Source organism: Lithobates pipiens, unplaced genomic scaffold, assembly GCF_037356315.1.
Source record: "Lithobates pipiens isolate NorthernLeopardFrog02 unplaced genomic scaffold, aLitPip1_a1.2 Scaffold_10, whole genome shotgun sequence".
In the NCBI taxonomy this organism is placed as follows: Eukaryota; Metazoa; Chordata; class Amphibia; order Anura; family Ranidae; genus Lithobates; species Lithobates pipiens.
In genome coordinates, this window is record NW_027507686.1 from 191,326,900 (window position 1) to 191,353,401 (window position 26,502).

Below are 26,502 nucleotides of genomic sequence, written 5' to 3' on the forward strand. Positions count from 1 at the left end.
CTGAATATAACACACCATTTACGCTGATCAATATTGCCTCATGCACAAAGGGCGTTTACCCAGCTTTCTAACGCCTTTCCTCGATACGCGTGGGAAAATGCTCGATACGCGTGAACACATCTAAATGCGTTTAGGCACATCAAGAGTTTGGGCGTTAATTTCATTGGCTAGAATAAGAATTTATTATCATTAATAGTAAAGGAGTTATTGCGTGTCGAGCATTTTTTTCTGCCCAAATGCTGCTGCTCCTGGATGCGCTGGCAGTGTTTTTTCTGCTTCTAAACGCTTACAGTGCATCCGGAAAGTATTCACAGCACTTCATTTTTTCCACATTTTGTTATGTTACAACCTTATTCCAAAATGGATTCATTATTTTCCTCAAAATTCTACAAACAATACCCCATAATGACAATGTGAAAGATGTTTGTTTTATTAAAAAAAAAAAAAATGAAAAAGTATTCACAGCCTTTACTCAATACTTTGTTGAAGCACCTTTGGCACCAATTACAGCCTCAAGTCTTTTTTAGTAGGATGCTACAAGCTTGGCACACTTATTTTCAAGCAATTTTTTCCATTCTTCTTTGCAGCTCCCCTCAAGCTCCATCAGGTAAATTGGGGGGATTGATGCACAGCCATTTTCAGCTCTCTCTAGAAATGTTCAATCGGGTTTAAGTCTGGGCTCTGGCAGGGCCACTCAACAGTTGTCCCAAAGCCACTCCTTTGTTATCTTGGCTGTGTGCTTAGGGTCTTTGTCCTGTTGGAAAATGAACCTTCACCCCAATCTGAGGTCCAGAGCGCTCTGGAGCAGGTTTTTATCAAGGATGTCTCTATACATTACGGCATTCATCTTTACCTCGATCCAGACTAGTCTCTCAGATCCTACCACTGAAAAACATCCCCACAGTATGATGCTGCCATCACCATGCTTCACTGTAAGGATGGTATTGGCCATGTGATGAGCGGTGCCTGGTTTCCTCCAGACATGATGCTTGCAATTCAGGCCAAGGAGTTTCATCAGAGCAGAGAATTTTGTTTCATGGTCTGAGAGTCTTTCAGGTGGCCTTTTGGCAAACTCCAGAGGTGCTGTCATGTGCTTTTTACTGAGGAGTGGCTGCCATCTGGCCACTCTACCATACAAGCCTGATTGGTGGATTGCTGCAGAGATGGTTCTTGTGGAAGGTTCTCCTCTCTCCACAGAGAAACGGTGGAGCTCTGTCAGTGACCATTGGGTTCTTGGTCACCTCCCTCTGATTAAGACCCTTCTCCCCCGATTGCTCAGTTTGGCCAGGCAGCCCACTCTAGGAAGAGTCCTATTGGTTCCAAAACTTCCCCCCCGTTTACAGATGACAGAGACCACTGTGCTCATTGGGACTTGCAATACTACAGAAATTTTTTGGTACCCTTCCCCAGATCTGTACCTCGATACCATCCTGTCTCGGAGGTCTACAGACAATTCCTTGGACTTGATGGCTTGGTTTTTGCTCTGACATGCACTGTTAAATGTGGGACCTTATACAGACAGGTGTGTGTTTTTCCAAATCATGTCCAATCAACTGAATTTACCACAGATGGACTCCAATCAAGTTGTAGAAACATCTCAAGGATGATCAGTGAAAACAGGATAAACCTGAGATAAATTTTAGGTGTCATGGCAAAGGCTGTAAATACTTATGTACATTGATTTTTTTTCATTTTTTAATAAATTTGCAAGGATTTTAAACAAACCTCTTTCACGTTGTCTATATGGAGTATTGGTTGTAATATTTTGAGAAAATTAATAATGAATAGAATCCATTTTGGAATAATGATGGAACAAAATGTGGAAAAAGTGAAGTGCTGTGAATACTTTCCAGATATAACTGTGCGTGTGCAGAGAGGAGAATTTAGAGGAAGGAAAAAAAAAACCACACCAGATACCCCTAAAAGCAGTGGGGGTTGATTTACTAAAACTGCAGAGTGCAATATCAGGTGCAGCTGTGCATGGTAGCCAATCAGCTTCTAAGTTCAGCTTGTTTAAATAAGCTTTAGTAATAAAATCTGGAAGCCGATTGGTTTCTTTGCAGAGCTGCACCCGATTTTGCATGCTCCAGTTTTTGTAAATAACCCCCAGTGTTTTTAAACACCCAAACACTTACCTGGCACCACTCTCGATCCAGCACTGTCCCTGCCGGCAGCCCTGCCCTGTTCTCTTCCTGCATTCACAGACTTTACTGGATTTGTCAGTAAAATCCAGTGAGGAGAGATTATGGGGCGGGACCAGACCACACAGTGTGTGTAGATGGACACACACAGCTCAGGAGCGCACCCTCACGAGTGCTTCCATAGCGAGCAGCTTGCTATGGTGCCACTCAGAGAAGAGGAGGCAGGCGCACCAGCGAGGGACATCAAGGGAGCAGGTAAGTATACCATTTTAATAAAAAAATAAAAGGTTAGCTTTACAATCACTTTAAGGACCGAGACAATAACAGCAACAATGGCCTATTACTAAAGAGCAAGAATTATTATAGTAATACAAATTACACTGCCATACAGCCTTGAAATTTTTTTTTTACCTTATCTTCTACACGGTTTAATCTTGATCCAATAGTATTATTACCACGATCTTTCACTTTATCTGGAAAGAAAACAGATAAACATATTTAAGTAAAAGAACAGCTTTAATTACAAGTGTTTTCCAAAAATTGATTTTAAAAGATCCACTTTCATATTAAACTGTGAAAATCTATTACGGTACATTAAATGTATATAAAACCAATTTGTAGTTCACCTCAGATTACATTCTGGAATTTACTTAAAAAGGTACAAACTGTAACGAGGATGTCACATGACATTGTCCAAGGAAGGGTATAATAATTTGACTACCTCAGCTCTTATACCTGTATACCCAGTTATGGACCAGAGCAAATGTAATATTTCTGTGATAACCTAAGGAAAGGTGAGGATGGGCCCTTATGAAGCTTCTTACAATTTGTGCAATTAATAGGAGATTTTATGATAAAAACTGTGTTGCTGTATTAAAGTCCCATTGGAGATAACTCTTGTTCTACAACTTTTTTTTAGTCAGGAGTCATGTGAGCGCCGGAGGGACGCTCTGGTAGAAGGTAGAAATCGGCATCTTTCATATCAATCAGACACTGGGACACATATTGTTATATAACAGAGGCGATGCGATGAAGAGATTATAGTGGCTTAAAAACCACTAAGTTATAAAAAGGAAAAATAAGTTTGAATATGAATTGGTACAAAAATAGCAGAAAAATAGGGGGTTAAATAGATAAAAATAAATAAAAATTCTATTTACTTGTAAAGGATGCTTTATCTGAAATACTATACAGGTAAAAAGTAATTCCTTTGCTTACGAGTGTACCCTGAGTAAACAGAATGTAACAATATTATAATAAAAATGTTGCTGCATTGTATTTTTTAAAGCATCCTTTTAGCCAAAGCACACTAATGGCCCGTACACACGAGCTGAAAATCGGATGAAAAATACCGCTTTCGAAGCGATCGTATGATAATCTGATCATTTGTGCACAGCTTTTGAGAGCCGATCACGACAATTCATGTGATCTTATCCAAAACACAAAAAAAAATTGAATGACACTTTGAATGACAATTGTGTGGTGACGATACACTGTACCCAAACACATTTTTTTTTTATAATTTTAACACAAATAGAGATTTTGGTGGTATTTAAGTTTACTTTTTTTCCGTCAGTAAATTTTGTAACCAAGTAATTTTTCGGCTTCACTGATGTGCGCTGATGAGGCGCCACTGATAGGCTAAACTGGTGGGCATTGATGAGGTGGCACTTATGGACACTGATGAGGAGGCACTAATATTTTGCACTTATGGGAACTGATAGGCGGCACCGGTGGGCACTGACAGCAGTGATGGGCAGCACGAATAGACGGCACTGACTGACATCGTTAATGGGCACTGATTGGTGGCACTTGTGGGCATGGGTTTGTGACACAATTTTCAATATTGTAATCAGGGCACTGATGATCAGTGCCCCAATAACATTCCTAGATGTCCCCCTGCGTGGAGATGCTGATGACCGGCACTCCTTGCCACACATTCTGTCAGTGTGAGGCGAGGAACGCCGATTACCGGCACTTCCTTGTTTACATGTGACCGGCTGTGATTGGACACAGCCGATCACATGGTTAAAGAGCCGTGGACGCTACTCTTTCCAGAGATCGGGGTCACGCCGCATCCTAGCAACATGGCGCGGCCATGATCGCTGCAAGAGCGGCCATTCTGGGATGCCGTCATATGACGACATCCCAGAACGAGAGCTGCACCTCCCCACCATCATTTGACTATGGGCGGACGGCAAGCAGTTAATCAGTACAGTTGTCCACCGAAAATACACTACAATACAATAGAAATACACTACAATGCATGACATCACTTATGATTTTTTATTCCGTTGTACGAGAATTTTCTTAACTTTAGTAACCTCTCCATTTTTGATATGCGACTAGCATGCAAAATCTGTTGTCCGCTTTTCAGATCGCGTGTACCGGTCATGATTCTTTTTTGCCCTTTTGTCCTGACCTAAATGATCCCACCCTCCTTTTTCACAGATGGATACTTGCCAAGATCCTGGGCTGTAATACGTAGACACAGTCAAGATGGGGAACCTGTCACCACTGCATGCAAACAATGGGGGCAGCAGGCATCAAATCTTGGTATGGAGGGTCTGATTCAGGACAAAAAGGATAAAATGTTCTGAAAAAAGTGCACTTGTTCTTTAGTATAACTAAAGGCAAACCTTTTTTGGGGTTGTATATAGAGTGGAGAGGAATTAGAATACCTATCAGTTTTTATTGCCACCTGTGCCCCTCATTAGAGAGATTCACACCTTCTATTTGTCCTGTTTACCATCATCATTGAATGTGAAAGTAAAAGAAAATCCCAAATTTTGAGGGAAAATCTTCCAATGGGAACACTAGTTCTAGTGAGCTGGGGGCCCCCCAAGGAATTTCCATAATTTGGAGGGATTTCTTTCTTCCTGTTTGGCTATAGGACAGGAAGTGAAGGGAAATCTCCGCAATGGGACACAGATGGTGGAAAAAAACAAATCTGACAGGGGTTATAACCTTCCCTTACTCAATGCAAAATGAAAAAAGTTTTGCCTATAGTTCTACTTTAAGCATCCAAGCTGTGTTCAGAAGCTACACAGCAATGGCTGTACTACAGACCTAGTAATAGTGATGGGGGAGCGGTAGCAGGGCAAGAGGAACATGGTATACAGCTTATGCCACGTGTAATTCAAGTTTTTACAAGCTGTATGCCCCAAGTATTCAACTACTTAAAACTGCAGCTAAGAGCAAACCCATCTACATGCAAACACAAACTATTTTTTTTTAATAATAAATGTTTCCAACAGATTTATCCATTTATAAAGTTGTTCTGACCAAATTCACCTTCATTTAACGTGTTTTGAAAAAGATAAAAATAACCCAGCAAAGCAATGCGGATAAATAATTAATTTGTTCACCATTTGCCTCTCCCGTATCCGAACATACCTTGCGGTTTTTAGTAGGAGAAAGGACATTTGTTCTTAAAGTGGAACTTTAAATCGCTTCATGCTGGCCCCTTTTGCAGGTATTGCTATATAAAACATTAAAAATAAGTGCCTATACTGCTTAAAATCCAGTAATACACTCTCACAGTCTCCCCCTGCTCTGCACATGCTCAGTTGCTCTCCATTGTTAGGCACTGCCGAGCTGGTAGAGACCAGTCTGCTGACAGCCTTAGACCCCTTTCACACCAGGGCATTTTGCAGGCGCTATAGCGTTAGAAATAGCGCCTGCAATCCGCCCTAAAGAAGCTGCACCATTGTGTGTAGTGTGAAAGCCCGGCGTTTTAACGATGACGCTATGGGCGGTGTGGTGTGAAAGGGGTCTTAAAGCGGAATAAAACCTCCCTTTCCATTACAGCCAAGGAAGCCACTTCTGTTTGATTAGCCATTTCCATGGTGCTGCACATCTGATCAGTTATGACACCAGCCATTTGATGGTGTGACAGTTTGGTTGAGGACACAAGAGAACGTGACATTTAGCAATCATGACATTCCAGGAATGTAACTGTTTTCTGAAATTATTAAATCGCTGCATTTAGTTTCACTTTAGAATTTACTGCTTTTCCGGGGTTCTGAGCTTCAACAAAATGGCAGCCTCCAGCAAGAAGGAACAGCAATAATGCTGGAGGCACTTTACATTTAATTTTGGTAGCATAAATATGAATGTAAAATGTATGTTCCTCTCTATAGAACATTTTTTATCAAGTTGTTATAGGTAAAGTTCCACTTTAAAGCAGAACTTAAAAGTGAAAGTTTTGTTAATACCTCCTCCCTTCCCCCGTTTGAAGTATTTTTTATGGCAGTGCAGTGGGTACCCTTTCTCTGACAGGCACCCTCTCCCACTTCTGCATTTCTCAGCTAAGCGAGGATTACAATGTTCTGCCAGCACTCCTCTCTGCCTGCAACCTCCTGGGATACGTCATGTCCAAGGAGGCTGCGGGACCAGTCTTAAAATGCAGCACAATCTTGCACATGCGCAGTGGGGAGCAGGCTGTGAAAAAGCAGGACATCACAGTCGGCTCCCACAGTCATGATGGGGGCACCGGGGATGCGAAGACCAGCAAAGAACCGGCCTGGGTGAAGACGACATTGGACTCCTGGACTGGAGTGTGTTCAAGTCTTAATAGGAGGTTCAGTATTTGTAGTTGCTGACTTTTAATAGATTTTTTTTTAAATGATCGTAGTTCCCCTTTAACATTTTCTTAACAGTCTGTCTACTTTTCACAACTTTGTCAACACTGCAACTTTCCATTTCACACTACTATACACTGGAAAAACATAGCAGCAGAACATGACAAAGTGAAGCAAAATATATATATAAAAAAAAAGTAATTATTCCAACAACCTCCAATACACCCCTGTTCTCCCTCCAATTCTAGATGGGGCATAACAGGCATGAACTTGCCTACCATAATGAGGTCATATGGGGGCGCAAGATTAAAAGAGGCGCTTGTTACTGCACAATAAAGATTTTCTATTTTGCATATACATGTGGTGATTCCTTTCTTAAAATAGAAAAACAAAAGTTTCACAATGAATGTGCCACATTCCAAGGTTGGGTGATCGAATAATCTAGCTCAGGGATCTGCAATTAGCGGACCTCCAGCTGTTGCAAAACTACAAGTCCCATCATGCCTCTGCCTCTGGGTGTCATGCTTGTGGCTGTCAGAGTCTTGCTATGCCTCATGGGATTTGTAGTTCTGCAACAGCTGGAGGTCCGCTAATTGCATATCGCTGATCTAGCTGTTTTTAAGTATTTCAATAGGAAAAGCTTACCTGACCCAGAGAGAAAGAGTGATGGTTTCCCCAAGGACTGGTCAAGCCTATAAAAAAAAAAAAAAAAAAAACATAATATAACTTGGGACACATGGTTACTTGATTACGAGTTTCTAAGGATATTAACTGTTACAATAAAACAGTATCTTACAAATAAACAAGCAAGGTGAAGGTGGTCAGTATTCATTTTGGAGAACAAAAATTAAATATCTGTTCGCTGACCGCTTCACTTAGATGTATGGTGGCAAGGAGGCTCTCCTGTGCTGGATCGAATACCCAGTACACGATCCAGTACTTCCGGGTAGGGGGTGCGCCACGGCTGTGCTGTGATTAGGCACAGCACAAGCAGAACAGTGGGTGCTGGCCAATGGACGTCCACCAGAGCGAACTGAGAACTGAGCGATCAGCAGTGAAGTGAACACTCAGTTCTCGGTCTTTATCTGCCCATGCATGCTTCAGTTTTTATGGGATAGGAAGCAAGGAGAAATCTCCCTAATGGGACACAAAAGGCAAAACAAAAACAGCAGTTATGACCCTCCTTTACTCTATTCAAAATAAAGTTTTGCCTATAGTTCTACTTTAACGCTAAACTGATGACGTGGAAATGCTTTTAAAGCGTCACCTATGCAAATGGATACTGAAGTTAGTTGTCATTTTATGGGCATGTGCAACTTTAAAGCTTGCCATGCTTGGTATTCACTAATTTGCAAAAAATGAAAGAAAAAACACTGTGCAAAAACAAGTAGCAGCATACTACAATGTCTAAATACTTAGATGGAAATACATGCAACACATACAAAATAGGTGCGTTTATGAAGACCAATGTATATAAAGTCAAAAAGACAGTGGCGGCTGGTGCTGTATATTTGGGGAGGGGGGGTTCGGCAAACAAAACATCCCCCCGTTGGTCGCTTAGTCAAACACCCCCCTCTCACTCGCACGTCCTCCCCACTTACCTTATCTAGGTCACTGGCAGCTTCTGCTCCTTCCTGTGCCTCCTCCTGCTCCGCGGCGGCTTCCTCCTCAGCGGCTTGAACCTGTGTCTCTGGCTTCGCATCAGCTTCCCTCCTCCTTCCTTTGGTCTCAGGACCCGCTTCCTGATTGGCCAGAAGGAGAATAACCAACATTTTTTGAAGCCAATTGGAGCCTCAGGCTCTAATCATGTGCTTCAAAAAACAAAAACAAAAAAACCTTTTGAAATCCATGCATCTGGCGGTCTGCATGTAGTTTAGGAGCCGGGTGCATGGATTAGGAGGGCAGCGCCCCTGCACCCCATGTGGATGGGCCGCCATTGCAAAAAGATATAAACTTAGTACACACAAAAATAAATAATTATTTTTTCATCAAATCCATAACTCCTTCAGTTCTTCCACCATGAGAATATAAAAATCATCTTGGGTGCACCACTGCGATAGTGCACAACCCCTGTGCTCCACTGCCTCTTACCAGAAAGGCAGGTTTGTACGAGGTAGTACGTGGGCAGGGCTTACTTTGTCCTGCACTTGGGGGCAACATTCACACGGAGGGTGCTTGGGACCAGACAGAGACTGTGGTCAAGTGGAAAAATCTAACATTAACGCAGTTCCCTAAGAGATAAGCCTTTACAGTGTGCAGTAGTAAAACATAAGAGCTCCTCTTAAGCGCTGCTCTTTGTCACCAAGTATTATTATACAGGATTTATATCGCGCCAACAGTTTGTGCTTTACAATGTAGGGAGACACTACACCAACGGTACAATTCAAAACAAGAGGGTTAGAGGATCCCTGCTGCTGTGAGCTTACAATTTAAGAGGGAGGGGCTGGTAAAACAAACAGGTAGGGACTGTGAGGGATGAACAAATGAGGGGAGTAGAAGATTCGGTTGTTATCTGGAGGCAGGATAGGCCACCCTGAAGAAATTCGTTTATAGGGAGCGCTTAAAAATGGATAGAGTAGGAGATAGCCAGACAGATTGGGGTAGTGAGTTCCAGAGGATGGGACCACACACTGTAATTAGTTGCACGTTGCATTAGGAGGGACATGCTGAGCCTGCGCCCACTCCATGGGTCCGGAGTACCTCCGTTACCTCACTCTCAGTAACAGGATGGGGACGTGCCCTGCACCTAGTGCAGACCTCATTCCTTCTCTCCCATATCTTGTGACCAGGCCATGGATCTCTAATGTGTGTTTGGTTCCGGTTGTTACTGGAAAACGAGCCAGATATTGATCCCCTCGCTACCCAAGGACCTGTCACCTTTACCAGGTACTATGCCCAATGACTGGTTGCTTTGTGTCTTGAGCTAGTACTTGGTCACCATGTTTTTCCCTTTGTCTTGCTGAGTTAACCCTTTGGTAGTAGGAGTTTCATACCCCTTTGTGCGTTACAGACTCTGGTTCATTTGATATGCCAGAACCAACATGCACCCCTTTGAATAACGTCAGACCAGGCTTAAAACTCACATAAAATTGAGACCTTCGATTCCGGTATGAGGCAGTAGAGCACAGAGGTTGTGCACTATCGCACAAGTTGAAGTTTGCAGTGGTGCACCTAAGATTATTTTAATATTCTTATGGTGGAAGAATTGAAGGAATTATGGATTTGATGAAAAAATAATTATATATTTTGTTTTGTGTGCAAACAATTTAGATCTTTTTCATGAATTGGTCTTCATAAGCGCACCCGTTTTGTATGTGTAAAATTAGGTGCAACCTTAACTTTTACATTTTACCAAAAATTTGATTATACATTGCATTTGTGTACCCTAAAATTAACTTGTGTATTATTCACTGAAAACTGTTGCTCTGATATCACATGACAAACATTTTAATCTGCCACAATTTTGTTTTTGGGTCTCTGCTTTCAGAAAAGAGATGTTTTGGAGTTTTAACTAATCTTCATGCATAGAATGATTTCTTAAACATGTGAAACATGCAAAAAAATAAAAAAAACACACACTAAAACGATTTCTTTGGTAGCAAAAGGGTTAAAGCAATTGTGCCAGGTGAAAGAAATCTTAAATACATGTCCTGCTGACGGGTATTTAAGGGCAAAAGTTGGGAAACACTGCTTTAAACCAGAGGCTCAAATGATAAATTAACTCACCTAGCAATGGTTTAATGATAAGCAGCCCATAGGTAGACCCTCACAGTGTGTACTATATCAAGGGAATGGGAGAGAGGTTTCCTTGGGATGTTTCACAGCAGGACATTAGGAGGGAAGATACCACCATAGGGAGGAAAGAGGAATTAGACCTCAAGACAACCTTGTCCTTGTGCAACACTAGAAAGGGCTCCTTACAGGATAATGACACTAACTCAGAGCCCCTCCACACAGGTGATAGCAATGAGAAAGGCTACCTTCTGAGTGAGGCAAGACAAAAATAACCCTAAAAGGTTTTAATGACACCCTCTGCTGGGCGGGAAAACCGGATTAAGGTCCCATGGGGACACAGGTGAACGTACAGAGGGAGAGAGGTGTGCAACTTCCTGTACAAGGCCTTAACTAGTAAGCGAGAGCCAAGATTTTATTATTTGGCAGATGATCCAGATCAGACTGGTGGAAGGAATGAATCTGTCCCATGGAGTATTTTCTAGGGCTAAATTTCCTTGACTTGCACAAAGCAAAATATGTCTTCCAGGTGCAACGATGGACTTTACAATAAGTCAATTTGCTAGCTTTTGGGAGGGTAGTTATGAATTTAAAAGGCCCTGTCCCTCCTGACCATGACTTCAACAATCATGTAGTAAAAAGCCAGCGACTGAGAAGCAAGGCGGTGCACTGGCCCTTAGGACAGAAGAAGCGTTTGAATATGTCCGAGTGCTGCCTCCTCCTGCGCCAATGGTAGAATGAGGATCATCTTGATCCTGTAGAACAGACTAGAACAAACATGGAGGGGTGGTCCCAAAGTGTCAACTCAGTGTTCAATGTGAAAGCCCAAGGGCCTCTGGACCTGGTGACAACTGTCCAATTTATTGAACCTGGATGCCAGAAAAACCACATACAGTGTCCCCAGATCCAGATGCAAACTACTGAGAAAATCTGCCTGCACAATTTTCCGCATTTGGAATGTGGGTGGCAGACCATTCCAGAGCATGCAGTTCTGCCCAAGAGAGGATCAAGTCTACTTCAGTTTGAGGGATCCGACTTCCGGTTCGTCCTTAATAGTTCATGTAGATCAAAGCTGTGGCAGTGCAGACTGAAACCTTGCCAGGTGTCCTCACAAATGAAGGGTCTAATGTTAAATGACAATGAACTAGCCCTTCGGCCCACGGGGTCTTGAGTGTCTACCACAGGATTTTCCCATTTTCATAGAAAATTTTCCTTCATAGGATATTGTTCAGCCAAACATTTTGGAGTAAAAATCTTCTGTGGAAGTGGCCATTCCCTGTATAGGATAGGTCCCACCAATGAGTGAATATAGAAAGTCATAGCTGGTTTAGGCAATTTAAGAAACCCCATGCTGGAGACATTGGGGTGAGCAGACTCAGGCTTCTTCTACGCCAAGTAGTAAATAAGCGTAGCTATGGTATTCTTAAAGTGGAAGTAAAGGCTATTAATTATTCAGAAAAATGTTGCCTTACCTGCCCCCTCCGCCTACCTATCCTGCATAACTTGTATATAAAAAAAAGCAGTGTAAAATAACTTTTTTTTAATCTGGTCCAGTTATGTGATCCAGCAGCACTGGCTCCCTCCGTGGAAGGGAGTGCTCTACAATGGCTTTAAATTTCCAGAATCATGACGTCACTCACCGGCTCCCATCACCCATACATTTTCAGCACGCCCTCCTCACCCCTGCAATATCCTCTCCCTGACACAGCTGCTGGATTATGTAACCAGAAGAGACTAGATAAAAGATTGTATTTACAATTAATAATTGTTTGTAAATATTTATTTATTTTTCATAGGCTTTGCAGGATAAGCAGTGAGATGGGGAGGCAACATTCTTAAAGCCGGCCCACAGATGGCTCGAAATTCAGCCAGTTCAGCGGGGACCACACAAATTACAACCCATTTCTGGGCAGGTTGGTTGTACAGGAGTTGACTTCTGTACAGCCAGCCTGTTGAAAAATATTTGCTCAATCCGTGCCATCAGCTATAGCCGGCAGTGCTCATAACTGTATTCTGACAGCCAGCAGAATGGTAAGAGAAAGAGAGGCAGTCAGACTAAGAGAACCATCTGAACTAAGGGTGCTAGGATCCTGTGTGCTGGGCCAGAGCCAACGAGGACACCTGACCCTTTTTTTTCCAAGTGCTTGTGATCTGCCATGTGCAGACCTCTACTGCTGCGGAAAGTGAAGCAAAGGTTTTCTGTGCCAGGCACTGTATGCTGCTAAGGACATAAGGACATGAGACTGTTGTGCTGTGACAAGGATTGTGGACTGAGAGCTGTTGCCAAGTTGGAAGGTGGGTCCAGAAAGAAGGAAGAGATGGGGTACCCAGGCACCCTGGGCAGGAATATTTAAAGAACTTTTGTCCTGCAAATACTGAAGTCTTCATGCAAGAAAAATGGAAGGGCTTTGCCCACCACAATGGGCATACCCCCACAAGGGCCTTAAAATGGTTCTAAAGGCTGAAGGTTTTTTTTTACCTTTATGCATTCTAGTCTTATGGACACAGAGCAGCAGGTCTGGAGTGAGCACGCAGTGGTGACCCCAAGAAGCTTTCTCTGGGGGCACTGCTCGAGGGGGAGGAGCCAGAAGAGCTGGCAGGGGACACGAAAAGAAAAGGATTGGGGCTACTCTGAAAAAACACTACACAGAGCAGGCTTGATATTTTAAAACAAAAAAGCAAAACAAAGCTTTAGTACCACTTTAAAAAGGGACAGGGCTCTGTCACTGGCAGACCACAGTCCTGAACTTGTAAAGCACCCTGAAGCTCACTCATCACATTGCACTACATGTCAAGGGGGGCAGCCAAACCAGATCCAGTGCCTCAGCAACACATGCCCAAACACATGAAGGCAGTTGCATAAAATCCATGGTAATGACTAAAGATCCTGGGCCCTTCCTGTAAGACTAAGAAATGTAATAAATGGTCCTTGATATAAGTGTTAAAGTTACTGGAGTTGCATTACACTTTGAAAAGCATTAATCTTAAATATGTGTTTGTCAGAGCCTGGGGTAAAGGTGACTTTTTCTTCTTTATCAGGCAGAGCCGCGCAAGAATGGAAACCATTTCTACTGAACAATAGGAAACTAGCACAGCACCTTCTCTGCAGCTCCTTGATCCTGACCATCAGATTAAGATGACCTTGTGAGTACTGTTCAATGACGTCCCGTACATCATAGGGTTTCCTGGCTTGCTGCAAATATAAGCATGAAAACAATAAGAATGTGTGACAAATGGTTTCCGGGCTATAAGTGGAAGTTGTAAAATCATCTTAAAGCAGGAATTTAAAGTTAAGACTACTGTAAAACGAAAGAAGTTAAAATGGGTTACAAGAGGGAAAGGTTTAAGGCCCTGTTTACATTTATTCATTGCTATAGTTCATCAGCTTTTAATGACACTTAGGTCTTGTTCATATGGTCTTCAGCTTGTAAGAGCAGTGTGTACAGCAAGCTTTAAGTAGCTTTGTTGAACCCTTTAGTTTCAGTATGGAGATTTTAAAGGCAGAATTTAATAGAAATGCTGACTGTTACTTTATACAAGCAGGCTTCAACAGGCTTTAACAAGCTTCAAGCAGTATTGAAGTCTACTGCCTTCCAGCAGCTTGTTTGTAACTGAAAGTCAGCACTCTCCTTAAGATCCGTGTTCAACTTCTCCAAACTGGAGCTGAATGGTGTTTTGAAGTCTTCAACAAAGCTGCTTAAAGCACGACTTTTATACAGAAGGGGCAGACTGAAGTTCCTCTTTAAAAAAAATAAAAAAAAATCTTTCCCTAAAAAAGAAAAACATATGCATTTGCTACACCCTCTATAATTTTTATGTTATTTAAAAATGACCTGTTTCAGTCTGGATCTGCTGTCATTTACTAAAAACGGTCAAAAATGTAAATGTTACTTTCCTGCAATAAAATGATTAGATGGTGATCTGTATATTGTTGATTTACAGAATGCCACAAGAAAGCACAGGATAAATGGAGGCAGACTTAGGCTGGATTCACACCTATGCATTTTTAGTGCTTTTTGTATTTTTCAGATTTGCACGTGTTCCATATGAAACCATGTTAAATGGGCTGTAGAAATCAAAATGCAAAAAGCACCAAAAATGCATAGGTGTGAATCAGGCCTTAACCTCTTCTGAATGTGGAGGCTGCCCTGGAATAACGCAATGCGTTTTAGATATTGCCGACGCCTGGCCAAGCTACACTATAGAATGTCCAACACCATGCAAAAATACCAGATGCAGTGCAGCACCGTGGTTGAAAAAACGCTGGTGTGGAACACGGCATGTCTAATAGGAAAAAGCTCAGCTCCATACGGAGGACTAATCCCTTCCCCGTCGTATGCCTATTTTGGGCACAGCTTACACAGTTTAGGTTACTTCTTACTTATAAGGGCTTTTTGGTATTTAAAGCTCCTACATCAAACATTTTTATGAAGAGTTTTGTTTTGGCTTTTACCCAAAACCTGCAATATGAAAGAACTTACCTGAAATTTTTTCTTGGCCACGAAGTACTGCATTCTACGGATGACTTTTACTGCTGCTCGATGGTGTTCCCGTAGCCTGACATGATTACAAAAATATTAAATTATCTGTTTATAGTTGCTATGCCCATCATACTGTAATCTACAGCATTTCATATATTAAAAATGGAGGTGTAGTCTACAGCCCTCAGATTCCAGCAGTTTTTTTTTTTGTAGTCTAGAAATAAAAACAGATATTGAATTGCTTGCTATGGGACGTTTTTCCTTTTTCTATACAAGAAATACAAATTCACCCAGAGTGCTACAGTAAGCAGGCTTACTCAGAGATATGAGTTATCGGGGTTAGTAACGTGTCTGCTTCCACATCTAGATCATCTGTGAAACTGCTTGTTCTGATGAAAGGTCCAGTGCCGACATCCAGCAGCCCAAAGCTCTTTTTTGTTACTGCAGGGAGAAGAGATAGGAATAGGTTTATTACAAGATGAATAAACTCCCCAGAAAGTTACTTTGCTTAAAAGACCTGAGGGAGAACAGAGAGGAGAGCTAAAAGAGTACAGTTACAAAACAAGACCAGTTCCGACTAGAGGTCAAGTTTTTAACAAAAAATAAACAAGCTTTAAAATAAGCCATCCCAGACCTCTCTAGCTACTTATATTGTGTAGTTCAAATGATTGTAAAGGATCGTTTTTTTTTTTTTTAAATAACAAATGTCATACTTGCCTCCACTGTGCAGCTCGTTTCACACAGACTGGCCCCCGAACATCCTCTTCTGGGGTCCCCCGGCGGCTGTTGTGGGTCCTCCCCGCATTAGATAACGCCCTAGGAGAAGCGCTCTCGCGTTACCTTGCGGGCACGCTCCCGAGTCAAACATCTGCATCCTACTACACGAATGACGGACTTGGCCCCTCCCCACCCTTGCGTCATTGGATTTGATTGACAGCAGGGGGAGCCAATGGCTGCACTGCTATCAATCTATCCAATAAAGAGCCCATGGAGAGGGGGACAGCGCGTCCCCGAAGAGATGAAGAGGCTCAGGCAAGTAAAACGGGGGGCTGGGGAACCGTTTTTTTCACCTTAATGCATAGTTTCCAACCCCTCTGCAACATAAATGTCTACAGTCATATGTTAAAAATATATGCATTTGCATCCTGGGCCTATCATTTGCATGTGATCGCCTCATGAGTGATTACATGCCAGTGACCACAATAACTGTGGGAGCCGGCTGTCTCTCACAGTTAATCGCTGAGAACCCCCCGTTGGGGTTCTCGCCTGTAATCGGCGTTGTGTGCATTCACATATGTGAACGCACCCTTAGAAACATCTGCTGTGTGTTTCTTAGAGCGCTGGCAGACGGACAATATTCTGATACAAAAGAGCAAAGATTTATTTCAGAGCTTCTGTTGTGAACTTTGAAGTTGAATTTGTCTGCCTATAGCCATTTTAGTGAATGGGTAGCTTGTTTAAAATGATTTTATTGCATGTTCACAGTCCTTAAAATTATGTGTGAACCAGCTCCATTAAAAGCTGGTGACATTCACATGTTATGCGAATTTGATGTGGTTAAAAACGCATCCAATTTGCATATATGTGAACCCAGCCTTACATTCTTCTGCTCCAAGTTAGGTACACTCCTGACAACTGGGTCTACACCATTATTAAAGATGGCATGGGATATCCCCCGCTGCCTGGAAACAGTATTTACATCATGAGCAAGGGGGGTTTTCAGGCTGACAGATCCTTTCCAGGAGTGTCCGAGGTGTTGGGAAATAAGAGAACAAGACCTATGTAGGCACACACAATGCATTAATAAAGGCAGCAAGTGTAAGCACTAAATTCTTATCAACCGCTTCAGCCCCGGAACATTTTACCCCCTTCCTGATTGGAGCACTTTTTGCGATACAGCACTGCGTCGCTTTAACTGACAATTGTGCGGTCATGTGATGTTGCGCCCAAACAAATTCAACGTCTTTTTTTCCCACAAATAGAGCTTTCTTTTGGCATTTTATCACCTCTGCCTGCGGGTTTTATTTTTTGCGCTATAAACAAAAAAAGAGCGACCATTTTGGGAAAAAAAAGCAATATTTTTTACTTTTTGCTATAATAAATATCCTCTAAGAATATATATATATATATATATAAAAAAAAAAAAAAAAAAGAAGTTTTCCTCAGTTTAGGCCAATATGTATTCTTCTACATATTTTTGTTAATATCACAATAAGTGTATACTGATTTTCACAAAAGTTATAGTGTCTACAAAATAGGGGATAGTTTTATGGCATTTTTATTATTACTTTTTTTTTATTTTATTTTTTTAATATTAGTGATTTCAGCGATCTGAGATTTTTTATCGGGACTGCGACATTACGGCTGACACATCGGCAGGTGCCTGGACTGATGGCCGTATCAGCCTCTAAGCGAGTCGCTAAGAGACTAGAGACGGCCGCTCCAGGCCCCTTCCCAGCTCAGCTCTCCAGTGAGTATGGAGGAGCAGAGAGGAGAGCTGCTGATTGACAGTCAGCAGCTCTCCTCTCAGGGATCTGTGAGCCATTGGCGATATTTGATCGCTCGGTTCTCAATGTAGAGATGCCGGGGGATAGATGTAGCATCAGTCCCATGCTGCATCCACCCAAATATTAAAGGGGGGGGGGCCCTTACTTCTATTTTAAAGCATCCCTTGTTTCTAACCTGTCATATTCACCGGATGGTCCAAACAAGCACTCGCCATCAAAGGGCAGCCACTAGACCTGTGTCTTACAGAGAAGTTCTGCCAACCAACACTTACATAGGATAGGATACATATAGGATCCTTCTCAAGTGGACCGACGTAGTGCCCACCTGAGAAAGTTACTTAATGGAGTGTTCCAAGGCATCCATCAAGCAACAAAATGCTCTCCGGAATCTAGATGTATGGGGAATGTGGGAAATTAAATTTAACTACTGAATTAAGATGTTTAAGAGGGGGTAGAGTAAATCTGTGTAGAGCAGAATAAATTGCACTCTACCACTAATAGGAATGCAACAAATAAAAAATATCAATTGTTTCCTTTCCAAAGGGGAAAAGGAAGTAGACGAAGCACAACATAAACATTTGATAAAACCTAAGTTTACAAGACGTGCAAATCATCACATTCTGTTTTTATTTAGATTTCACACAGCGTCCTAACTGTTTTCGAACTGGGGTTGTAGATGGGAAAAACATTCCAAAAAGGAGAACAGGAAAATCAGGAGGATCAGAGAGGAGGTGGGGGCAGTAGGGAGGTAATAGAGAGGATAACCAAAGGGGAAGAGAGGAAAAATAATGCAATTGCGTACATTAAAATTGAGTTCCAGTCATATTTTTTCTTAAAAGTCAGCAGGTACAAAAAGTAGGTGCTGACTTTTAATAAACAGCCACCCACCTGTCCCACGATCCAGTGGTGTACTCACTCATGCTGTGTCCTCCCCTCGGCCGCACCGGCATCTCTACTATAGGCACCTGGCTGTGACAGCTTGCGGCTTCACAGCCAGGTGCATGCGTGAGCGGAGCTGCGCTTTAGTACTAGTTCCAAAGTCTTCTAGGACCTGTCATATGTCAGGTACCTGCTCCCCACCTCCCCCCAAAAGCCCAGTTTCCCAAACAGGAACCGGGCAGGAGGCCTTAAAGCAGAAGTTAAACTTTTGGGTGGAACTCGGCTTTAAATATCAGTAATTAAGATCAAACTGACAATCATCAAGCAATGGACTTGGCAGGGCAATGGTAACTGGGCTGATTGGACAAGATCCTCCAATAACATACAGTATCTCACAAAAGCGAGTATACCCTTCACATTTTTGTAAATATTTTATTCTATCTTTTCATGTGAAAACACTGAAGAAATTACTTTGCTAAAATGTAAAATAGTGAGTGTATAGCTTGTATCAGTGTAAATTTGCTGTCCCTTCAAAATAACTCACACAGCCATTAATGTCTAAACCGCTGGCAACAAAAGTGAGCACACCCCAAGCGAAAATGTCCAAATTGGGCCCAATTAGCCATTTTCCCTCCCCGGTGTCATGTGACTCTTTAGTGTTACAAGGTCTCAGGTGTGAATGGTGAGCAGGTGTGTTAAATTTGATGTTATCACACTCTCACTCTCATACTGGCCACTGGAAGTTCAACATGGTACCTCATAGTGAAAAACTCTGAGAATCTGAAAAAAAGAATTGTTGTTCTAAATAAAGATGGCCTATACTGTAAGAAGATTGCCAAGACCCTGAAACTGAGCTGCTGCACATCGGCCAAGACCATATAGTGGTTTAACAGGACAGGTTCCACTCAGAACAGGCCTTGCCATGGTTGACCAAAAGTTGAGTGCACGTGCTCAGCGTCATATCCAGAGGTTGTCTTTGGGAAATAGACGTATGAGTGCTGCCAGCATTGCTGCAGAGGTTGAAGGGGTGGGGGGGTCAGCCCATCAGTGCCCAGACCATACGCCGCACACTGCATCAAATTGGTCTGCATGGCTGTTGTCCCAGAAGGAAGCCTCTTCTAAAGATTTTACACAAGAAAGCCGCAAACAGTTTACTGAAGACAAGCAGACTAAGTACATGGATTACTGGAACCATGTCCTGTGGTTTGATGAAGACAAACTTATTTGGATCAGATGGTGTCAAGCGTGTGTGGCAGCAACCAGATGAGGAGACAAAGACAAGTGCGTCTTGCTTACAGTCAGCATGGTGGTGGGAGTGTCCTGGTCTGGTGCTGCAGGCACTGGGGAGCTACAGTTCATTGCAGGAACCATAAATGCCAACATGTACTATGACATAATGAAGCAGAGCATGATCCCCTCTCTTTGGAGACTGGGCTGTAGAGTAATATTCCAACATAACCCCAAAGACACCTACGAGACGACCTCTGCCTTGCTAAAGAAGCTGAGGGTAAAGGGGATGGATTGGCCAAGCAGGTCTCTAGACCTAAACCCTATTGAGTATCTGTGGGACATTCTCAAATGGAAGGTGGAGCAGCACAAGGTCTCCAACATCCATGATGTGGAAGAGGACTCCAGTGGCAACCTGTGAAGCTCTGGTGATCTCCATGCCCAAGAGAGTTAAGGCAGTGCTGGAAAATAATGGTGGCCACACAAAATATTAACAGTTTGGGACCAATTTGAACATTTTCACTTAGGGGTGTACTCACTTTTCTTGACAGCGGTTTAGACATTAATGGCTGCGTGCGGAGTTATTTTGAGGGAAAAGCAAATTTAAACGGTTATACAAGCTCAACACTCACTACTTTACATTGTAGCAAAGTGTAATTTCTTTAGTGTTGTCGCATGAAAAAATATAATAAAATATTTACAAAAATGTGAGGAGTATACTCATTTTGTGAGATACTGTAAAAGCAGATGGATCTATAAATGAAATCTACTAAAACTCCAGGCCTAAAGGACTCAATTATTTTGCATGTTTTTGTTAAGGTTTTTTCCCCCCATTATTTTTGGCCATATGCAAATTAAAGTGGTGTTGCCACCAAAAAATGAAAAGTTGTTCAAAATTCTTTAAAAAGAAATAAATAATTGGCAAAAAAAAAATTTTTTTACTCACCTCTAAATACCTGTTGCTAGGGGGTCCCTCGTAGTCTGCCTTCTTCCTTGCCCGGGCTGGTGACATCACTTCCCCTCATGCCGCACAGTCACCTGGGACCTGTCACGTGTCCCAGGTGACTGTACAGCGTATCACGGCGCCCTGTGCCGCTCGCTCATGCGAAGTGGGTGCCCGGCTGTGAAGCCACAGCTGGGTGCCCACAGTACGCATGACGGTGCCGTGAGTGGAGCGGGGAACGAGGGGGGCTTCGTTCCCCCCGCATCGCTGGACCCTGGGACAGGTAAGTGTCCGATTATTAAAAGTCAGCAGCTGCAGTATTTGTAGCTGCTGACTTTAAATTTTTTTTTTTTAGGGGGTACCCCACTTTAAATGGCATCATTCATTTCTGAATATTTTCTGATATTTTTGGCTAGAATATATAGATATGTGTTGTAATATTTGGTTTAGCTTTACATACATGTCTACTGTTTGATATTATTTATCAATATTAGAATTTTTGCTGGCGTTATTGTCACTATAATATGAGCGATAATTCAATTATTACAAGATTTCGTGTTTTTAATACATATATTTTAGAGTGTGCCGTTCTCCTTTAGTGTGTTCCACAATGCCTTTTGCGAGTCTGTTTTTGTCTTATTTAGGAGTATGGCTCTTTTATCCACATGGAGGGCACTATGGGAATTAGAAGTAGGCCACATAGCCTCCTGCTTCCTCATGGGCTTTTTAAAGAAGTCTTGGTCTTAATCAGCACATGCCCTCTGATGACGCTTTTCCAGGAAAACACGTTAGAGACACACAGGGTCCTTTCAGCATGGCCACCCCAGTAGGCCATGTGCCATTTGGACAGTTTTGCCAGTTTGTACCGATACTTTAACCCTCCGTAAAAGCTGCCCCAGCTAAGTATACTATTCAGCTTTGTATTTAGTCCAATTACAATTAATAAAAAGTCTACTTGGATGATTGCAGAGATAGTTTGTTTGATATGGGACACAATTATTTGATTGCTCTGTCTATGGATATAAAACGGTGTGACTCATGAAAACACACCAAGTAAAGCATAAATATTTGTCATTATAGGATTGTCTCCAATTACAGACAGGAGTAATCTTTATTACATATATACAGTAACGTTGATTGGCTAACAGCAGCAGTATATAATCACTTTTTACTTGAAAGACTGCAATGAGCATGGTTTGTTGGCTGACACACAATTTATCCGATTGCTTTTAGATTGTAAGCTCTAATGAGCAGGGCCCTCTGATTCCTCTTGTACCAAATTGTAATGTAACTGTAATGTCTGCCCTCATGTTATAAAGCGCTGAGCAAACTGTTAGCGCTATATAAAACCTGTATAATAATCTCTGTGAGATCTATGCAATTTTGGAATATATGATCGCATACCAAGTAAAGCAACATCATTTTTTTTTTCTGTACATGTCAGGACCTCTTGACACGGTAAGACCTCCTGTTACTCCTTAATGGCAATGAATGCCACGACTGTGACACTGTCCATCTGGATCTAGATCACATGAACAACCAAGGGGGATGATCAGGATACAGCATGAACCACATCTTCTAAAATCACTGGGAGATAAGACCACTTCAATGATAGGATTTTTCATAAGGTGGGGAGAGAAATTTTCCCCAAACCCAGAACTGAGAGACTGATTCACAGGTGTCAAGAACTACTGGATCCCCAGGGACAGGCAATTCAGCCTTTTCAAAAACTCTGTCAACTGGTTCTAGGACAGCTGAGATTTCATGGTAAGAGGCTAGAGAAAGGGAGTGCCAAGAAAAGAGTGAACGAAAAATGCCTGCAACAGTTCAGAGATGCCCCGTAGATCATTCTGCTGAAGAAACAGTCTGATTTAGGCTGCCTCTAGGTGATGAAACGTCCAGCACTGATTTGGGACGATACAGAATCTAGCTAAATGGTAGAGCTATCAGAGAACAGGTAGAACAGGTAGACATTTTTCAATAAGGCCCACGCCAACTATATTATCCACAAGATAATGTTTATGTATCCCACAATTTAGATTCCAAGAGAAAACACTAAAGTAAACACTGGGAGAGTACCCTGGCAAATAAAAACTTGGGGTGCAGAGGAAGGCATAAGAGTCAGAGCCCTGGAATGATGGCAATATATGTAAAACTTTTGGACTTAAAGGTCCCAAAAGAAGTAGAGAGACAGCAATGACAAAGTTGGTCATTGAAAGGCACATGAGCTGGGGCAATGCCCCTTAATCCAGGAGACCAAAAAAGGGCAGAGGTACTGTAGGTCTGCTAATCCGCGATGAGGCAAAGGAAGGTTAAAGGATGGCTTTTCTGAGGGTTTAGTGGACTTCTTACCTAGACAGTAGAGTAAGGAGACTTGGCCAATCTTTCTCTAGTCTAGTAATATCTTTGATAATCATATCAAGGGGTGGTTGGAAAAAACATGGTCCCTCAAAGATCAAATCGGCCTGGCACTGCTTGGTTGCACTATCTGCATTTTTGAACTGTAACAAGCATGATTTCCAAAGGTCTATCAAGTCAAGATGCTTCCAGAAAGCCATCATAGTTGAATTGTAATGGTGCACACATCTGCTACACAAGCTCAATCAGGCAAGGATCCATTGCCGCAGTGGTTACTTGTTAGTGGTTAAAGTTGTTACCTGAAAGAGGTCTGGTAAGTGCCTTATGTAGAGCCCAGTGCCTGAAGGTCACTTTCAGGCTAGTACAGCAATGTCCACTCCAGCAGTGCTCGATTTCAGCAATCCAAAAGCCAGGCTGAGATGAGGCAGGGCCAGATAGCTGCAAATGTCGAGACCAGCTCTAGCAGTATTGTAAAGCAGAATCTTGACTGAAGAGGAAAAAAAATAAATGAAAAATAAAAAAAATAAAAAAAATAAAGAAAAAAAGGGAGACTTCCCAGCAGAGCTGAAGAAAAGAAGTCCATCCACCTAGATCACCGGCAAAAATATTTTGTTTTCTTCCAGTGTCCAACCCTCCTTTAGATAGAATAATCTGACAGTAAACACTTTGTGTTCCTCAGTGGACCAAAAATACATTTTTGTATTTTTTTTTTCTGGTAGATAAAAATCTGGCGTGTTTTCAGTGCACAAGTAACACAGTTGTTCCATACACAACAAAATAATTACTATGGCAATCAAACAGTATAAGGCTAATGCATTCTTTTGAGACTGTATTTCACTTTAGTTCTTGTATTTGTTTGACATCCATGGTTATCCTTTTAGTGAGCCTAAAATAAGTGGAGGGTCCACAGTAAACTTCACAGGTTAGGACTCTTACTGATAGGCATAAGCAGATCGAAGGTGGGAAAGGGGTGAGACATCAGCAGAATTACAGGCTCTGGGAAGTGTTCTCCCTTTTTATATGCCAAACAACCATGAAGCACACCAAGATGGGAGGATCACAAGAGTGTTTACATTTTTATAGGTTGGTAAAACCCTTTCTACATACATGTTTCATCTGTGTGCTAAACCATTTGGCTGGAAACACCACTTTAAACAGCAGTTTTATTTATGTATGTATGAAATAAGGAGAAAAAAAAAACTGGTTGGCTATTGTAATTTTCTTATCACCTGTGTTTTCATAGGCTTCCATTGAGTAGTCATTTCTTCGATCATCTGGTGCAGAATTGTAGGTAATATGAGGAATGTTTAACATTTTCTCAGTGGAGCCCTCTTCTTTTTCTGTACGCATTTTCTTTCTTTTAATCTATAAACATTGCCAAGGTTATAATATGATACGTTCTTACATTACACATGCAAACAGTTTTATAGGCTCATCCATTATTCTAGAAACAAAAAATAACTAATAATCATCAGAAACCTGTCAAAAGAGAAGCATGGAGCTCGCCATTGGTAACCCCTCCTAACAATGCTAGTTACTTGGCTGTAATGCCAATATCATTGCTTTATTACATTTGAGTCATTGACCTTTTCTCTATCCCAATCTGCATACTTGTCATTTGGCTCAGTGATTTTTGCTAGGTAATTAGAATGTCCTGCAAAATTTTCTTTAATAAAATATTCATAAAATTTTTTTAAAAAGCCACGTCCCCCATATTGCTCATGGCAGATTTATGCCAAAAAGCACCAAACTAATACTGGTGGCCATCAAAAAGGCATGGTATTTTATTTTATTTTTTTTAATGAAAAAAATGTAGTTTGTTCTCGCCATTAATGGCCCCCACTGCTCTCGGCAAAACCTGAAAGAACCAGGGGGTAGAGGGGAGAGAAGACACAGCGCTGGATCAATGGAGGAGTCAGGAAAGTGTTAGGGAGGAGGGCGAGGGGTATTGATGTTTTTTTTACCAAAGCAGAGAATGCATTAAAATGGTTGTAAAGCCTAAATATTTTTTAACCTTAATGTGTTTCTTGTATTAAGGTAAAAAAAACATTTAGGTGTCAGCATCCCCCCTCACCCCCACTTTTACTTATTCATTTGAATGGGCTGCTGTGACGCAGACAACAAACTGCATGGCACCCCCACATTTTTACTATTCTGTCATTGTGATCATCTCTCAGCTCCTGCCCAATAATATAGGATTGCAAATGTGTCCTACCTTAATGCTTACCAGCCCCAGGTACATACTTGGAAGGCCACAACCAGACAATGATACATAGCTATGATCTGCCAGTATTAAAATATATTTTTAGGATTGAAATTTACTTGAGTTCAATGAAGTGCTAGAACTGTTTAATGAACGTTCTAGTAAAAACACATCTTTTGGTACCAAACTGGTAGAAGATGCATACAGCAGGTTCATCAGTGCATTCACTTAAAAGTAGAATTCCAACTTACACCTAATTAGCCCAAAATTCCACCTCCCCCTCCTAACACCTATGCTAACTAATCTGTGTAAAAAAAAAAAAAGATGTACATACTTACCTATTCCCAGATTGGTCCGTCATGTAATCTCATCTGTGCCAGACAGCAGCAGCTGCGGCAAAGGGAGAGAGTGATCCAACGACAACTAAAAGCCTGGAGCAGCGATGTCACCCATAGGCTCATATGGACCATTTGTTGTCGTTGTTCCCTTCTCTCCCCCGCAGCCACACTGGCTGACACAGGGGAGCCAGATCACGTGATCGAACTGGAGCGGCCTGAAAATAGGAAAGTGTATACAGTCCATCTATCTACACAGATTATTTAGCATGTGTTAGGAGGCAGGAGGGGACAATTTAAGGCTAATTAGGTGTAAACTGGAAATCACTTTACAAGCTTTTTGCTTCATTCCCAATTCTTACTAGAATGCAGAGAGTTATACTGTACCATTACTGTTTTCTTGGGTTTAGGGCTAGGCGACATAATTTGTTGGCTCCTTGAGGGCTTCCTGATGTACATTTTCCATGTTACAGAGTCTGGGTTTTCTGCAGCATAACACCTCCACGCTGTCTGGAAAACAAAGGACACTAGTGTATTACGTCAATCTATTATGCAAAGCTAAGTTCACATATAGCACATGGTTGATGAACATGTGGATGCAGAGCAGTGTATCAACAAATCTGATTTCAAACCTATAGTGCATGTTCAAATCTCCCACCCATCCAAACCTCAAGATGTAGGAGCAAAACCTCATCACAACAGAAGAATTTCTAATGAATTTTATAAACTCTATATCGGAGTACAAAATGAATAATGTATTTCATTAAAGCCCAACACCTTCCCTTCTGGCCTATAGCAAAATGACGGTTGGACAGGGTTCCTTTGTCCTGACTGGACGCCATTTGACGTCCAATAAGCAGCTCTCCTGATTGCGGGGGGGGGGGGGGGGGGGTCTGCACTAATTATCAGAGCATTTTTTATTAGTGCAATCCCATCAGCAATGCCCCTTTATGCTCACCCGTGCCACCCATCAGTGCCGCATATTAGTGCCTCCTCATCAGTGCCATGTTATCACTGCTGCCTCATCAGTGCCCGTCAGTGCAGCCTCATCAGCGCACAACAGGGAAGGAGAAAATAAGAAAAACTTTTTTTCATTTGTTTAGCAAAAAATTT

At 41.9% G+C, this 26,502-nt stretch overlaps 1 protein-coding gene across 3 annotated transcripts in view; it reads right to left on the reverse strand.

The window, feature by feature from the left end:
- The window catches only part of KCNQ1 (potassium voltage-gated channel subfamily Q member 1), a 202,200-nt gene that overhangs the window by 16,069 nt on the left and 159,629 nt on the right, over positions 1-26,502 (reverse strand). For all 3 annotated transcript variants that reach the window (XM_077460779.1, XM_077460780.1, XM_077460778.1), the window contains 7 exons: positions 25,777-25,899; positions 24,081-24,216; positions 15,255-15,378; positions 14,938-15,013; positions 13,555-13,649; positions 7,370-7,416; positions 2,553-2,614 (listed from right to left, as the gene is read on the reverse strand). In XM_077460779.1, coding sequence (XP_077316905.1) covers positions 2,553-2,614; positions 7,370-7,416; positions 13,555-13,649; positions 14,938-15,013; positions 15,255-15,378; positions 24,081-24,216; positions 25,777-25,899 — 663 coding nt within the window. The remainder of the gene's footprint in view (positions 1-2,552; positions 2,615-7,369; positions 7,417-13,554; positions 13,650-14,937; positions 15,014-15,254; positions 15,379-24,080; positions 24,217-25,776; positions 25,900-26,502) is intronic.